The sequence below is a fragment of the Lissotriton vulgaris genome, chromosome 7 (genome assembly GCF_964263255.1).
Source record: "Lissotriton vulgaris chromosome 7, aLisVul1.2, whole genome shotgun sequence".
NCBI classification, from domain to species: domain Eukaryota; kingdom Metazoa; phylum Chordata; class Amphibia; order Caudata; family Salamandridae; genus Lissotriton; species Lissotriton vulgaris.
This window is the reverse complement of record NC_141695.1, coordinates 946688832-946705041: the sequence shown is the minus strand read 5'-3', so window position 1 is coordinate 946705041 and position 16210 is coordinate 946688832. Positions and strand designations below refer to the sequence as shown.

The 16210-nt window shown below is 46.2% G+C and overlaps 1 protein-coding gene across 4 annotated transcripts in view; it reads left to right on the top strand.

Annotated features, from left to right (window-relative positions):
• The window catches only part of TMCO6 (transmembrane and coiled-coil domains 6), a 229559-nt gene that overhangs the window by 74592 nt on the left and 138757 nt on the right, over window positions 1–16210 (top strand). For all 4 annotated transcript variants that reach the window (XM_086931382.1, XM_086931385.1, XM_086931383.1 and 1 more), the window contains exon 9: window positions 2155–2266. In XM_086931382.1, the coding sequence (XP_086787508.1) occupies window positions 2155–2266 (112 nt within the window). The remainder of the gene's footprint in view (window positions 1–2154; window positions 2267–16210) is intronic.

The following is a 16210-nucleotide window of genomic DNA, read 5'->3' as shown; positions in this document are numbered from 1 at the left end:
CGGTGCCCTGATCAGCGAGCCAAACACTGGCCGGGTCTCCACCCAAGCTCCCCACAGAGAAATTTTCTGTCTTACCTGTACAGCCTGGGATTCGTCACGTGGTGTCTGGACCAGCGCTGGTTACCACATCTGGCCATTTGCAGGCATTTACTGGCTTGCACACTAGTTTGTTAATGGACATCTATTCACACCAAAATCCAAGTTTGAAAGGGTTTATTGACAAAAACAAAATTGATTATCTTTGAATCACGTCACAAACCTGCCAGTTTCACCTAGCACTGGATAGTGGAACAAGCTCCTTGTGACATGACAAACACACAAAGTTATACATTTATGCACATACGTTTTGAATCGAAGCTTGTGATTAATTCTTTTAAAAAAAACACACACACACACAGGTGTCTAGCATGAGCTCAGGAGAACTGGTAAAATGACCTAACGGAATAAATTTTTTTAGCTGAGCAAGCTAGTCCATGTGTTCACAAGGTGAAGAAAAGACATGGAGCTGGCTCATTGTCAGAGATGGACGCTTTCTGTGAGCAATGCATTAGAAGAAGCAAGAAAATATAGCTGAAGCAAGTTACAGTCATACAAGTAAATACCGTTTTATGCACACATGCTGCTTGAAAGCTCACCAAGTCCAACTAAAAGGTGCTTCTTTACCCATCAAGTTTATCTTTTATAAACGGGTTTCTTGCAGCTTTTGTGTAGGTGAAGCACTGAAATGTTCCCCTAAATGAATGTGAAGAATGTTGCTACTTTCAAGAATCAAGCCTCTGCCACCAAACGGATTAGGGTGCAATCTGTGGAAGAGTGTCCTAAGGTATGAAGAAGGTATGTCAGCGCTCCTCTTCTTCTTCCACTTAGCTGATTTACTGGTAGATGCAGGCTTGGGGCCTTCAATGCATCATGAGCTGGCTGGACACCAATGTTTGCCTCCTCATTCTCTTCACCGCTCCGTCACTTTTGATATTCCTCTTGAGAGGCTTCACTACTCCTCTAAACAGGTGATTTCCCCATTTTCTGTCTTGCACTACACCTGGAACTCCACCAACGTACAAGGGAGCCACCAGTCCTGCTCTCGGGAAATGCAGTGTCCCTCACTTGGGTCCATTTTGCACGTGCAGCAGAACTGGCTCTTGTAAAACCTGATAATGGGCCACCAAAAGCTTCTCGCATCAGTCGGGGATGAGGCAACCCTGCCACCCCCACCCCACTCCCCTCACCGCCCCCCACTGCAGGAGCAGCACTTCTGGCCGTCTTCAACAATATATATCATTCAACGTGCAGGAAGGCAGTCACCACAGCCCCCAGCTTATTGGTTCATAGAAAGGCAGACAGCAAGCCATTTTGTCAGAGACACGCGGTATAGATTGCTACCCTAGGGTGTCAGAGGAATACCCTGAAATTGGCATTCATATAGCACACAATCTGCCATTGGTATGTCGTTGAAGAGTTTTCATTGGCATCCCTTTCACCATGTTCAGTATATGCTGGTGCACTTTCTAGTTAAATGATTCAATGTACCATCAGCATTCGGAGGTCAGAACATGAACATGTATAGTTTGCCCCCCCTTTTCTCTTAACTTTCCCCCCGTCATTCCCATTTTTGTCAAGAATGTGTCAAATGCATCTACTTAAACTTAAAAACACATCTTAATTTAATGTAACATACGAGTCGGCAAGCAATAATAATCTTCCCGACAATGGGGGTAGTAGTTTGTCAAGCTGAGAGTCCCATTTTGGAAGTTTCTTTCAAACATTTGTGCAAGAAATATGTAATTAAGGTCTGAACATGTCACAGGCACTTGTCCATTTTGCAGAATTCTTCCTTTAGTCCAATGTTTCATTGTTTCTCCTGTGTATAGTCCCGCTCTGTATGATTCTTGGAGAGAGGGCAACCTGTCTTAAGTATTTGTGTACACCTTCAAAAGCAGTCCAAAGCAATCATAACGAATGTTAAAGTCTGAATTCGATGTAGACATTAAATCATACAGTTTTTCATATAAAGTCTACGTATGGACTTCTAAATAGTATGACTTGCCTACACAGCATTCTAAACTTTTATGTCAAACAATAAATCAGCTCTGATGTCTTTCTTTGACCCATAAATTCCTTATGGCTCATAACCTTTTCTTGATCCGGTTTTCACAGCAAAGTGAACAATGCCCTGGTCCTCTCCCAAGACGCTGTACAGACTCTGGTCAAACTGCTGGTGGATGCAGCCTCCTCTGTATCCGGAGATACTGTTCAAGGACTGGAGTTGGTAAGTGAAAAATGTCACCTGTGTTTTTCACCGAGTAACAGCAAGTGTATTCGTGCAGACGGGAAACATCATTAACAACGAAGGCAGTACTACGCGTAACGTTTACAACGAGGCACTTACCACGTAAACGTCTTTCCAACGCGTATGCCTTCAACGATGTCTCTACCACGAACAAAAAAAAACCGTAGGATTAAAAAGGGGGGTTGGGGGGGTCTCCCCCCCATAAAAAAACGATCCCGCCGTGCCGAAGAAAACAGCGTCGTAAGAGAGGAAGCGGAATAAACTTCCGCTTCCTCTTTACGACGTAAGAGCGACGTAGTAAAGATGATGAGGGGAAAACGAATTCCGTGGTAACGCATGCGTGGAAAAGGCATGCGTTGCAACGGAATTCGTGGTAACGTCATATAACCCGTGCAGACAGCAGTAGCCTCTGCAGCAACCTTCCACACCTTTATCCAAAAGCATCATGAAAAGACTCAGTGGGTAAAACATGACTAGTAATAAATTACACTGTCAGGTACTTTGTTGTTGTTCATCAAGAAAAGGATATGAAAGCATATGCAACTGTCCTACATTTCAAACAAGTTAACATATAATAAAAACTAAATTGCATTTAACTGTCAAAATGTACTCAACAGACATAAGCATGTTATGAAAAACAAGATACTTCGTTCTCTATAACGTTTACTAGGAAACTGAACTAACACAGAAATGTAAGTTCTAGTTTTACTGTAAAAGGGCTCTGTGTTTTAGCCATCAATTGACAGATCTGTAAGAAACATTAGGCGTAATGGTACATTGGCCCTGCATTTTATTATTTTCGTATGTAGGAAGAACTGCCTTAGGATGCCAAATACAAAGGGAAAGCTGGACGGCATGTTGTGGGCTAATTGTGTCTGGATTCATGTGATCTTAGAGCGCCTCTCGATTGATCTCTGAGATATTCCTGAATTAAATCCCTCTTGTCTTGACCAGGGATGTTTTTGTTCAAATTAGTAAAAAAGGACCGGTTTGTTGCATCTTTGTGCAAAACATGTTGCGGCTGTCGCGCCTCAACATTTACACACACAGGCAATTGTTTTAGAGAAACTTTGCATAAACTAAGTAGAATTTCCATTTTATAGTAAAATAAAGACAATATTAATGCACAGCTTCCCCATGATGGCTCCATGTGTGGTAAGAAAATTCTAGAACCATATTTTAATGTATCTTATCCATACATATGACATAAAATTCCTTGCTCTGCCAGCAACGTGCTTGTCTTCGTTATCCTGTCATTATGAAGTTAGAGTGGAATTCCTCCATCAATCTACTTCAGTCATCCTGAGACCTGACGTTGGGAAGAAAATCCTATGTGTGACTGTATTACACTGTGCTTAAATAATTCTGGAGAGCCCTGTGCCTGTTTTCCTTGAGTGAGCCCAACAATCTTGTGTGTCCACTGAGGAGACTCCAATATAAAGTTTATAAGATATCAGAACAGAGCTCTGGTATTGAGGAGGCACTCAAAATGCACCCACTGGTTGAGGGTGATTAATGTCTCCACTACATTGGTAGGAGAGACTGACCGTGTTGGCAGCAGTACCTATACTAGATGTACACAGGCCTGTATATTAGTATTTCTGTAGGGTCAGTCTTCTTGGCTTCCTCCTTTTTAGGTTTCGACCTGGCCGTAGCACCTGCGAAGCAGGTGCTCCGCCCAGGGCGAAATCTATTGTTAGAGACAGTATGGGGCTTTGTCCCGCCTCTGTCTGCCATTGGCTAGCTCCATAAATGGAGGCTAGCCATTGGAAGACATTGGCTGTCAATCACGCTTTCCCCGTGAAAACGCGATTCGGGGGCGTTTCCATGCCTTTTTTTAAGTCCCGCCCCTTGTGCCTTGTGTCCCGGGCTGCGCTGTGATTGGCTGCTGGCCCGGCGGCCATATTTGAATGCATAAAAGTGTGATTCAATTAACTAAGTGCGGCATAAAAGGTCACCATTATCATGAAAAGTCTTAAGTCGTTCCTACTTCGTATTGAATAAATTAATGAATGGAACCGTGCCTATTTTCAATAAGTAAGTATCTAAAAAAGAGTTCGCAAATTTATTTTCAGGTCTACATCAAATGTGCGCAGTAATTACAGATCGCTAGGAGATATTTGTATCTACAGAGTTATTTAGACTTTCTGTTACTTGCTTTCCTTATATCAACTAAGTTACACATTGAACGAAGACGACTTCCGCCTATTACTTGCTTCCCAGAGATGGCTGCGTGTAGTCTCTCCTCTCTGTCCGCACCCCCAGACGCAGCCAACCTCCAGTCCTCTTTCCATGGCCACGGTTGCGGAGCCAGACAGAGCGCTGGCAGGGGAAGCATTGGAAGATTGTCCGCCAGGGTCTCCTTACCGGAAGTAGCTCTGGGGCCGCCGCTCCGGCCCCTCTGTAGTGATTGGAGAGCTGGGCGTGGGAGCCGTGGTGAGTGAGAGGGACGGGGGCGTGCAGCCAGGGCAGGCGAGGCCGGGGGGACCTCCCGGGGGTGCTAGCACTGCTGCCGTGGCATGGGAAGGTATGCTGGGAGCTGGGGAGGTGAGGAGCCAGCCTGGAGGTGCGAGGAGCATGTCCCCAGGGTACTGATGCACTCCTGCACTGGGGCTGCGGGGAGCCAACCTCCCCCTGTGTGTCTGCCTCTCCTCGTGTGTCTGCCTCTCCCCTGATGGTCTCCTACTCCCCCTGTGGGTCTGCCTCTCTCCCCCTGTGGGTCTGCCTCTCTCCTGGATGCTCCCCCCCTGGGCAGTGACAGTGGTTGCCTCCCCGTGGTGGGGCTGTAGTATTCTGTGCACCCTGGCAGTGTGATGAGCCCCTGTGCTGGAGGTATGAGCATCCTTTCACCTGAGCAGCATGTGCCTCCTGCACTGCGATAGGATGTGTGGCTTCCCTTTCTGTGGCATGCCTTTCTTATAATCTGTGCACCAGGTGTATGTATGTGTGTAGTATTTACATGGTTCAATCCAAGCCCAAAGGGAGCTAGTGCTGAACATGACCTAGAGGGTGGCGGGAAGTGTTAGAGCGAAGTAGCGATGATGTGTAGAAGGTCATTGTCACCTTCCAAATGTGATTGTACAAAACCTTGAACAGCTGTTACGAAACTGCTTTCTGAGAGGAATGGTTCACTTTAATAATGACAGCTGACACTATGTGTCTTAATTTTCATGGCAGTCTGTTCCTTAAGTGTGAGGATGGTCTTCCCATTGAATCAGAGAGAGCTGGCATTTGGTAAAAGTTGGGGTTTGGAATCCATTCCTTCATACTGTTAAGCCAGTTATTTTTTTTTGTGGGACCAAATCTTACACATTGGCTTTTTAATATACATAAACATTATTAATATTGTTTGTATTTTTGTTTGGTATGTACAGGTACTCTATAGCTGTGCAACAATTGAGTACATTGCGTTTGCGGGAAGCGATGTTATAATAAAAATGCAACAATGCTATGAGTTTTGTATGTGAATGAAAACTGGAGGGGTGACGAAAGGGTGGCAAGAGAATGGGCCGCTCAGGTGAAATGGCGAGCATTATAAACTCGCTCAGATGGGCGACCGTTGTATTACTTTTCCCTCAGAGCGCTTCTTGAATGAAGCAAACTTCAAATCCGACCGCCCCCCAGCAGGGCCCTGGCACAGCACGGGATCCATCCGATGACTGCCAAAGTGGACAGATCTCTTCTGCACTGCAGTGCCAGGCAACGGCCTCGTTAGAAGTAAGTATATTTTGAATGCGTGCTTTGAATCCAATGTATTGGAAGATGAAACCTTCTGTACAGTTCTGCAATGGATGCCAGGCAACCTCGCTCACTGATGAGAAGCTCTAGAGACGTTCATTTCCAAAACAGGTGCCTTGGCACCAGCGAAGGAGCCGCTGATCACACGGCTGGTTGTTCAGCTGCAGTTTACTGAGCCACATTTTTGGTTGCGTGCTTAAGGGCTGGTGGCTACATACCGCCTTTGTAAAAATATTGGATAATTAATCCAGTGTTTATGAACAAAACAAGAGAAGGGTTAACTTCAGGATTGGACTAGGAGCCTTTGGAGGCTCGAAGAGACAATCAGCAAATTGGCAGAAGGGGTGAAGGGAGGCCAGCCATGATCATCACACAAGCAGCCTCGGTCTTCTTGGGTCTTGCAGGAGAAATCTGCGTGGGGCAGCTCTACTTAGCCTTCAGCCTTCCCATAAAACATCTTCTCCGTGCTAAAGAAGGGGCAAGATTTACTGAAGAGGAGGCTTGTTGGAAAAAGCAACACAGTGCCCATTTATGCTGGAAGCACGGAGCTCAGTCACCAACTCTTTTGGATAAAGAAACAAAACTCAGGCAGCGATGCACTGCCGAAAGAGGTGTCTGCCGCCAGCATGGTTACTGTGCTCCTGAAACTGATGTGAAAGCGACAATAGGGCGTTGGGAGGAGACTTTCTATCCTCCAGCTGGGTTTCACCAATGGCCGGGCTGCCTTTCTTAACTACATTTCTCTGAACAGTTGGTTTACGAAATCACTGTCTGCTGTAGTCAAATTAAAAACAAAATAAAGCTCCAGAGCAAGAATTGATAGACGACTACACTATTTTGAACTCAAACTTTGTGACTGAAAGGCTGATCCAGGCAGGCAGCTCCTGAATCAGAAGCGGAGCCAGTCAGAATCAAGAAGAGAGGAGCCAGTCAGAATCAAGAGGAAATTGGCCGATCGCAGAAAAGACGCTATGTGTACTCTCAGCATGCTGCCGTGAGTCAATGGTGATGTCATGCCTTTCCCCTGGTTGCTGTTGTAACTGCAGCCCTCTTTGGCTGGATGTGAAGCCACACTGTGCCACCATAGAGGATTAATGTGCCCGCTCCAAAGCAGGTCGTGTAACGTACAGATCCCATCTTTGTATTTTATGTAAATAGGTAAGTGGGAGAATGCTTTTGAGACGGAGATCATTTTGTTACTTACAGATCATAAGTTGCAATCCTTCGAATATGGCACAGCAATATATTTAAACATAGGTGTTCAATTGCTCGTGTACCTGAGTAACTGTATGCACAGCTGTGTGTATGTTAACAATTTAAAATAACTCTGTGTGTGTGGTAGTAATTGCTGTCTGCTGAGCTCGTCCGTAGGGTACAATAGGTCTCACATTTGAGAGAGATTAAGCTAATGGCAATGTAAATGACAATGCCATTTATTTATCTGTTTTCAAAACCAACACATAAATACAAATGTTGTCATTTACAATGCCAATAGCTCTAACTTTTCCAAAGGCGAAACCGTTGCATTGTAAATGCTTGTTAAGTTTGTGCAGTATTCCCCCAACTGGGTTCCTGTGCCTTCATTATGTATAGCACATTTATGAAGTACATGTACCTATATGTATGTGTGTCTAGGTTAATGTGTGCATGACTTATTGAATGGTGGCGTCTGTGTGAGACTTAATATGGTCGTCTGCTACATGTGCGGCTGCTTGGGGTCCAACTTGGATATGGGAGCTTTCATGTTTAAAATCTCCCCCCCCCTCTTCCGACCAAAAAGAGTTGGTTTCAGTGGGCGAATGGAGGTAGCACACCATCTCCTTGAAGTTGACTGTAGTTTCACGGCTTGATAGAGTCCCTCCCGACCCTAATTGCTCCTTCTGCCTGAACCAGTTCAAACCAGTCTCTCAGGCGGGACTACAGTGATACAAGACCTGGCCACAGTCTCGTAAAGCTGCAGTTATGAATCTAAAGACTGCAGAAGCCTCCCAATATATGTAAGTTGCATATTGGTAATTTCCATGCCCTATCTTAAGTACTGGCCGCATATTAACCAAGGAATGTCTGCACAGCTGTGCAGATGAGAAAGGGTGTTCGGGGAGTGAAACCTTTGCTGGTGCCTTCTCCCCCTGAGCCCGACGGGACCAAGCCTGAGCAAGTCTGAACTGCATGGAGGGGAACCAGCGTAATGGCTTTATAAGCTGCTAGAAAACATCTGTAATGAAGAGTGACCGACTTCCCCAGGTGAAGAACGGAGCCATATTCAAGGAAGGACCAGTGTGGGACAGCCTCCCAGAATATATTAGCTTTGGAGTTGAAAACGCCAACGGTCAGCCTGTTTTTTTCGTGACCCTCTCTTGTGCTGTGCGGTACCAGTATCTTACCCCCTAGTTGCTCCCCGCCCTTTAATGTTTCCTCTACTCTATTCCTGTGTCTGGGTAGCTAAATTACTGATTAATGTCCAGCCAGTTTTGGAGATATTGTAATTTGAACTCTCAGTCAGGACACCAGTGGCAGATTAGTACTCAGCTTTGTGTTAGTGTTATATGTGCCCCTGTCAGACCGAAAGTTTGATTACAATCGGTGGTTTCCGTGATGCGGCACTTTTAACTGATCATCATCTAAAGTAAGATATTCAGAGTGGGCTGGCGTCATGAACAGCTGTTGCCTCAACTAATGAAACTAATATTCCATTGGCAAATTGAAGGCAGTGATGAAATAAAAGAACACCAGGTATAATGAATGCTATTCCAAGACTGGAGGCTCAATTATCACTCCTCTTCTGTACTGTAAACTCTAGCAGCAAAGAAAACAAGCATTGAAAATGCAATAGGTCTCGCCTTCAATTAATTTAAAGCCCTTGGCTTTGCTAATGGTATTGTATAGCAAAGCAAATGGCTTTAACTTAATGAAGGGCGAGACCTATTGCATTTTTAATGCTTGTTGTTTAAATCTCACCATTTTCCGTTCCCAAATGCTAACACGTGGTTTAGACAGACTCCAACATGTGAAAGGTGACTGTGGTGGCATACCACTTAATAAAATAATCTATTGGTTGCACTGATGTTTAAATCACAGAACATAGCGGCGTCTGGTGCTTGAATGCTAAGGCTGTGCGTGCTTAGTCTTGAAAGCTAGTTACCACATTAAATAACTGACCACGATGTTACACTTTCTGCTTTGCTAAAGAGTATCGCAGACAAGCGCATCACGGCAGATGTGAAAAGTTAGGCATGAGCACCAAATCTACAATGCTGCACAAACTCACATACTTCTCAAACGCTCCTGCAGAAACGTTGTTCCCTTTTCTCGAATTTCGTCTCGAGCGCAAACTGTTTGCGCAGGTGTCCCACGCGCCGTCCTCCAGCTCACGAATCCCCTCGCGTGGCTGTCTAGGCGGCCACGTGATTGGATGAAGCGAGGGTTGTCGCATGATAGTAGCCCTCGACCGGGTCGGCCCCGCCTTGTGGTTGAGAGAGTGCGTTATAGGGATATCGCGGATCGGAAGTCCTTCTTTGAAATGGGGTACAGTCGTCGAGGGGCGCTCTGCCCAAAATACAATGTAAGAGCAAAATTAGTGCACTTTAATTCCGGGTCCACGTATCAGGGAGATTAAGCATGCAAACATACAATCTTACAGGCTAGCACTGCACAGCCCCTTACGCTCGCCTGCTTTGGCAGTAAATCTGTTTCTGGTTCCGGGGTTCGCATTGGCTTAACATCCTGTGATTCTGGGCAAATCAATTGATCTCCCATCCCTACAAAAAAATGAATGTCCTTGTTCAATGCACTGGTGCTCATGTAAAGGCTCCAATATCTTTGGGTCCAGTTATCGATATACAGGAATGCAAAAAAAAAACCCTAAGAAAAACGCTACTATAGTCATTGTGAACCGCATCTCGTGGCAACTCTCAGAAAACACGCTATATTTGCCATGCTTGCATGTCACTGCCTTTCAGACCCCCAGCTTCAGCACATTGTACGGTTGAAGAACCCCGTTAGGTGCTGCTCAGCTACGACTAGTCTGCACGCACATGAATAACTGAAACACCCTACTTACGTTTCTAGGGGTGGCAAGATACGGTACAAGCTACAAGGGAGGCTTTTTGTCAGAAAGGGGAAGGCTTGCCTCACCCTCCACCCCATTTGTGCGAACTAAATTAGTAATTAGGAGTAGGACTTCTGCGCGCGCCTGTTTGTGTAAGAGAGGGAGTATGAATGAAACAGATGGGATGGAGGTGAGGAGGAGAGAGATATGGAGATTGAAAGAAATGAAAGGGGAGAGGAAAGAGGTTGAGAAGGGAGACAGGGAAGGGAGGGAGAGGACAATGAGACCGAAAGTAGACACTGGAAACTAGAAAGAAAACAATGAGAGAAAGGAGGATATGGAGACAGAAAGAAAGAAAGGCGACAATGACAGAAAAGAGGAGAAATAGAAGGCAGAGGGCGAGAAAAACAGGAGAGACAAATAAAAAGGGCAGGCTGGCAGCGACCTGAGAAAGAAGATGGGGGGGGGGGGGGGGGAGAGAAGAGAAGACAACATGTCGCCAGTTCGAAAAATATAGTGCGTCCGTCGCACTCCGCGAGTAAAGCATCCAGTCCCCCTGTGCACATCTTCTGTCCGTCTTAATTCCAAAAGGCCCTCGCATGGCGAGTGCAGCGCATGCACGCTGCTAACGCCAGGCGAGACCTAAAAACAGTATATGACCTAAACCACATTTCAATATGGCTTCCAAAAAGTCAATAAAGTTAAACCTTTCCACACAATACATCCAGTGGTGATGAACTCATAGTCTTGTGACGTCATTAGCAGCACAATAAATATTGCAGTCCTGGTCAGTCCTACTTCTTTGCTGCTCTCACAGGAGATGAGTGCTTGATTTTATATTTCTTCCCAGGAGTTCAGTGTAGAATGCTTTATTCGCATGCATAATTTCATGTTATTCAGTAATTTTCCAATTTCCCACATAGTTTCTCCTTTTATTATAAGGTTTCATGTGGGTCAAGTGCGTCAGGCAAAAGCTAACTTGATGCTGATTGTGCATATTTTTTTTTTTCATAATTAGTGTTTACCTTTCAGGGAATGATAGATTATCACTATCCCTCTGACAGGCCAATGTATCTTTCAACGCCGTTTTTTAGGTCTCGCCTGATCCAGCGCATGTGTTGCTCTGCGAGACATTTTTTTTAAAAAATTTGTTTATTGGCATATTAACACCTGACAATCTCAAGGCACGTTACAAACAAATTCAGGACAATCGCATTGCAACAATCGGGCATTGTTGACATTACAATGAGATAAAACCTTGCAACCCCCCACCCAAACGAACAACACCACAGACACAGTCTAAATATACATTCTGGGCACCATCACCTCTCTCGGCTTTAGAATCCCAGTCTGTGTGTGACAGTCCGTCCTCCCGCAACAAGTGTAGAGTTGCACTCTCCCTGTGTGTTCCCACCCGGCATGTGTCTGCTCTCAATATACATCGCCCAGTAGTTTCTGAGTCTATTTCCAGATGTTAGTAATTCACTGTAATGTTCAGTTTGTGTGCAGCAATATAGCATATCGTTAGACCAGCGGGCAAGTGTGGGAGGAGCACCTCGCATCCAAGTGAGTGCTACGCACCTTTTTGCTACTATCGGCCAGGCGGCCTGCAGCAGGGGCCACATCCCTAGAATATCCTAATAGGGCCAGTAGGCCAGTAGTGGAGATGGGGACAATGATAGATTAGTTACCCTATTTATTTCGTCATACACTGCACTCCAAAAGTCCGCCACTTTTGGGCACAACCAGGCCAGATGCATGAAATCGGCCATCGGAGCCCTGCATCTTTCACAACCGGGGTTTTCGCACAAGCAGTATTTAAATAAGCGTTCCAGGGTATAATAGACCCTATTTAAAAATTTTAAATGTAACATTCTATGCCCACCATTAAGGGAAACCCTACGGACACTAGCACAGCAGTACTTCCAGGTATCTTCTGATAATTCAATATCTAAGTCCGCCTGCCAAGCCAGTCGCGGCTTGGAGTAATCCGCCGTCCTCTCAGCGAGAGTAATACGGTATAGGTTAGTGATCAGTTTGGTGGAGGTCTTGGCCGTTACTATATATTTATATGCCAACACAGTTTGGGGTTCTGTCATTTCATCACCTAGTAATTCTCTCAATGCATGACGAACTCTGATATTGGAATCGCAGGAGCAACCGAGTCCCGGCGCCATCCATCGGGTTATGGTCTTCCCACTCGTGAGCCCTCTCGGACACAAAGAGGTCTCCCATAGTGTTTACATTCAGTGCCGAAAGTGCCACCGTCACAGCCCTCTCTCTACAGGGGGCAAGCCATGAACACCACTCTGTCCGTGCCTCCGGAGCATACAGCAACGAGCATGCCTGGGCATCCATAAGGTGATACCATGCATGTGTAACGATGTTCAATGAATCCATAATGCCCATGCGTGTATCTCTAGTCTGAGATAATAAGGCCGGTAGTGGTGTCGGAGCGGCAACCAATGACTCAATTCTCAGATGAGAAGCGTCTACGTGGCCATGTATCCAACCGTACGCATGTGCCCATTGCGCTACCCGGTAGTAAAGTTCGAAGTCCGGGGCGTTAAGTCCTCTATCCTCATATGGTTGAATAAGGATGTTCCAGGCAACCCTGGGCTATTTCCCAGCCCACACTAACCGCAGTACCAATTTATGGAGCTGTCAAAAAAATGCGGTCGACAGTACTATAGGAATGTTACTAAAAAAGAATAAAAATCGAGGTAGCACAACAATTTTCAGCAATGAAATACGACCCATGAGAGACAGGGGCAGTGCCACCCATTTTTCGATATCTTCCTCCAGTTTGGAGATTGCTACCCCATAGTTTTCCCTAAGGACTATTTCTGAGTTTGTGTGCAATTGAATGCCCAGGTAGCGGACCGGGTCAGTAGTCCACTGTATCGGGTACTCCGCCTCCACTCTCTTCGTCGCGGGGGTGAGGGAGAACATAATAGTTTTGCCCCAGTTCACGTGAATCCCTGACAACGAGCTGAATAGGACTACCTCCCTAAGTACAGCCGCCAAATTATCCTCAGGATGTCTCACATACAGTAAGGTATCATCTGCATATGTGGACACAATCAATTTGTACTTAGAAAACCCAAGGCCACGTCAAACATGGTACTCCCTCAGCGCACACGCCAAGGGCTCCGCCACCAAGGTGTACAGAAGCGGTGACAGTGGGCATCCCTGGCGGGTGCCTCGCTCTATAACAAAGGGGTCCTTTGTAAGAGAACCTATGCGCACTCTGGCTACCGGGGCAGTGTACAACGTATCCAATAGCTGAATAAAGAGGTCCCCCACGCCCATACGCCGCAACACTAATCTGAGGAAAGGCCACTCTACCGAATCAAAGGCCTTTTCCATAACTAAGAATACGGCCACCGCTGGAACGTCCTGCCTTGTGTGCTGAAGGACGCAAACACTGTCCGGATGTTGTACGTCAAATTACGATTGGGGACAAAGCCCGCCTGTTCAGGGGCGACAAATTTTGAGATCAGCGGGCTGAGGCGGTTGGCTATTATCTTAGCAAATATCTTTGAATCCACATTAAGCAATGATATTGGCCGATAGGAGGCACAGTCGCCTGGGGGTTTCCCCGGCTTAAGGATAGCCACAATGATGGCTTCTCTCATGGTCGGTGGCATTTGTCGCTTCTGCCATCTCCTCCGCGAGCGTTAGTAATTTAGGGATCAGGAGCTCCGAAAACGTCTTATAGAATGAGACTGGAAATCCATCACTGCCATATAACCCATATAACCTCCTCTCGCTCAAATGGTCTAACCAGAAACTCTCGCTGTGTGCTATTTAGACCTGGCAGTTGGATGTGCGTCAAGTAATCTAAAATGTGTTCCTCCGAGGCCTGAACCATTGATTTGTACAACGCTGCATAAAAGTCGCTGAATCACTCCGCTACCTGGTCCTCCGACAAATCCTCTCCCGAGTGCTCATCACACATTGCAGGCACCGAGGCTCCCTGTCGGCGTTGTTTCGCTGTACGTGCTAGAACTGTACCCGGGCGCTCACCCTCCCCGTATGATCTAGCTATACCGTATTTCCCTAAATGCTTAACTTCCGAGTCCGCCTCCTCGTGATATTCACGTATCGTTTGAGCCAGTTCGCCAGTAATGTCTACATCAGGATTTGATAATCGTCCAGTTTCTATGCCTTTCAGTTTAGTCTCCAGTAAAGTGAGCCTAGCCCTGATCGATTTCAGAACACCTCCATGCTTTTCATTCGCTATCCTGCGCATGTATGCCTTAAAAGCCTCCCACACCGTGAGGAAGGAGTCCACCGAACCCTTGTTCTTTTAAAAAAAACTCTTCGGCAGTGGACGCCAGGTTCTCTCTGAATACAGCGTCCTGCAGCGAGAAAGATGGCAGACGCCAACTGAAGGGGGGCGGCCTATTCGCCAGAGCTCTGAACTTGACCAGAACTGGTGAGTGATCGGAGTACGTGCGGGGCAAGATCTGACACGTCAACACCGCAGAGAGATAAGAAGTAGGTAATAGCCAATAATCTATCCGGGTGTGGATGTTATGCTGCGCAGAGTAGTGAGTAAACCCTCCTTGCAACGGAAATCTAGTTCTCCAGACGTCATGCAGCCCCAATCTGATCATTTCAGCTTCCAGTGCCCGGGCAGAGCACGCCGGCCGTCTCGCCGACCCATCCGATCTATCCAAATCAGGCTGTCGCACCATATTGAAATCCCCACCCCAGAGGACCCCGTCTCCACATTTGTCCCTTATAGTGGTAGATAAGTTTAAACAAAAAGAAGGGCAGTCATAATTCGGGCCATAGGAATTGATCACATGGAAAGCCATACCTTTTCCTACACACTTTGAGATGACATACCTCCCTTCCTGATCTGTATGCACTGGAGTCAGCGTCATGTTTGCCTTGGGATTAACCCATGTGAGTACCCCTTTAGCGTGTGATGTGAACCCGGCAGCATGTATGTGCTTATGCAGTCCTCTATATGACAGTATCGGGCTGTCAGGTCGTAAATGAGTTTCTCGAAGGAGTGCCAGGTCAATTGAAGGACTGGGTTTTTCTAAGACCCAGCGGTGCCAGGGACAACACCTGAAACCTTTGTGGGTTACCTGTTCCGGCGTACAAATGACAGAGACACGGGACACTTCCTTTGGCGTCAAAGATTCAAGGTTTATTTACTGCAGGGAACACAGAAGTCACAAGAAGTACACAGCATGTAGGTTCAAGGAGACTGCTTCGAATTGTATCTGTGGATCGCTCCTTTTATACAGTTTTTTGTCATAGAATAACATGACAAACAAAAGGTTACAACCCAGTTCCCACAGTAAATTTCATAGGGGGTCGCTTTCATGTATTCAGGGTCCGGAACATAATTACAGTAGCATCGCCGGTTCCCAACTGTTAAAGTACATCTTCTCACCATTAGTGCATTCCATTCCGGCAGTAAACGAATCAAGGAAGAGTCAGAAACAGGTGCAGAGGAAGACGAGGATAGTGAACAGATTGAAAAGAGTGTAAAGGGGGGGTGCTATCGGAAACACGATTGCAGGGATCAAAGGAGACGTGCCTAATGAATGCACAACTGAGACAATAGACCGGCACGGCAAGATGAGCCTCAAGCGGGGCCATCTGCCTTGCTGTGTCATCCCCCTCGTCATAAAGACACCCTCAACGGAACATGTGTCTTCCGCAAGAGATTGGGAATCCCAGGGTCACGAAGCGAACGGTGTCCGTTCGCTGGCTACTTGAGGGCAAGAAACAAAATGGATGCCATATCTAAAATGGAACCCGTGGGTTCAGATGAAGAAACCCACAAAACAGACGAACGGTTTAGGTTAGCACAGCGAAAAACGCATACACCCACTAAACTCGTCATTTACGGTTCATAGATACCAGACTCGACCATATTCGAGCGAGTCGAAAATACAACTTACAATTGTCACGGAACCTCAGACGCTCCTTTTGCCCTCATGTAGGCAAGCACTAGTCGATATCAGAATCGATCTCGATATTCATTAGACCATCCAGATGTTGCTGCAACATTATTCTATCCATCAGTGCTTCCTTGGTAACAGGTGGCCGTCTTATACACGTCGTAGCACAGAGGCCACATAAGGCGGGACCACACTGCACACAAAGAC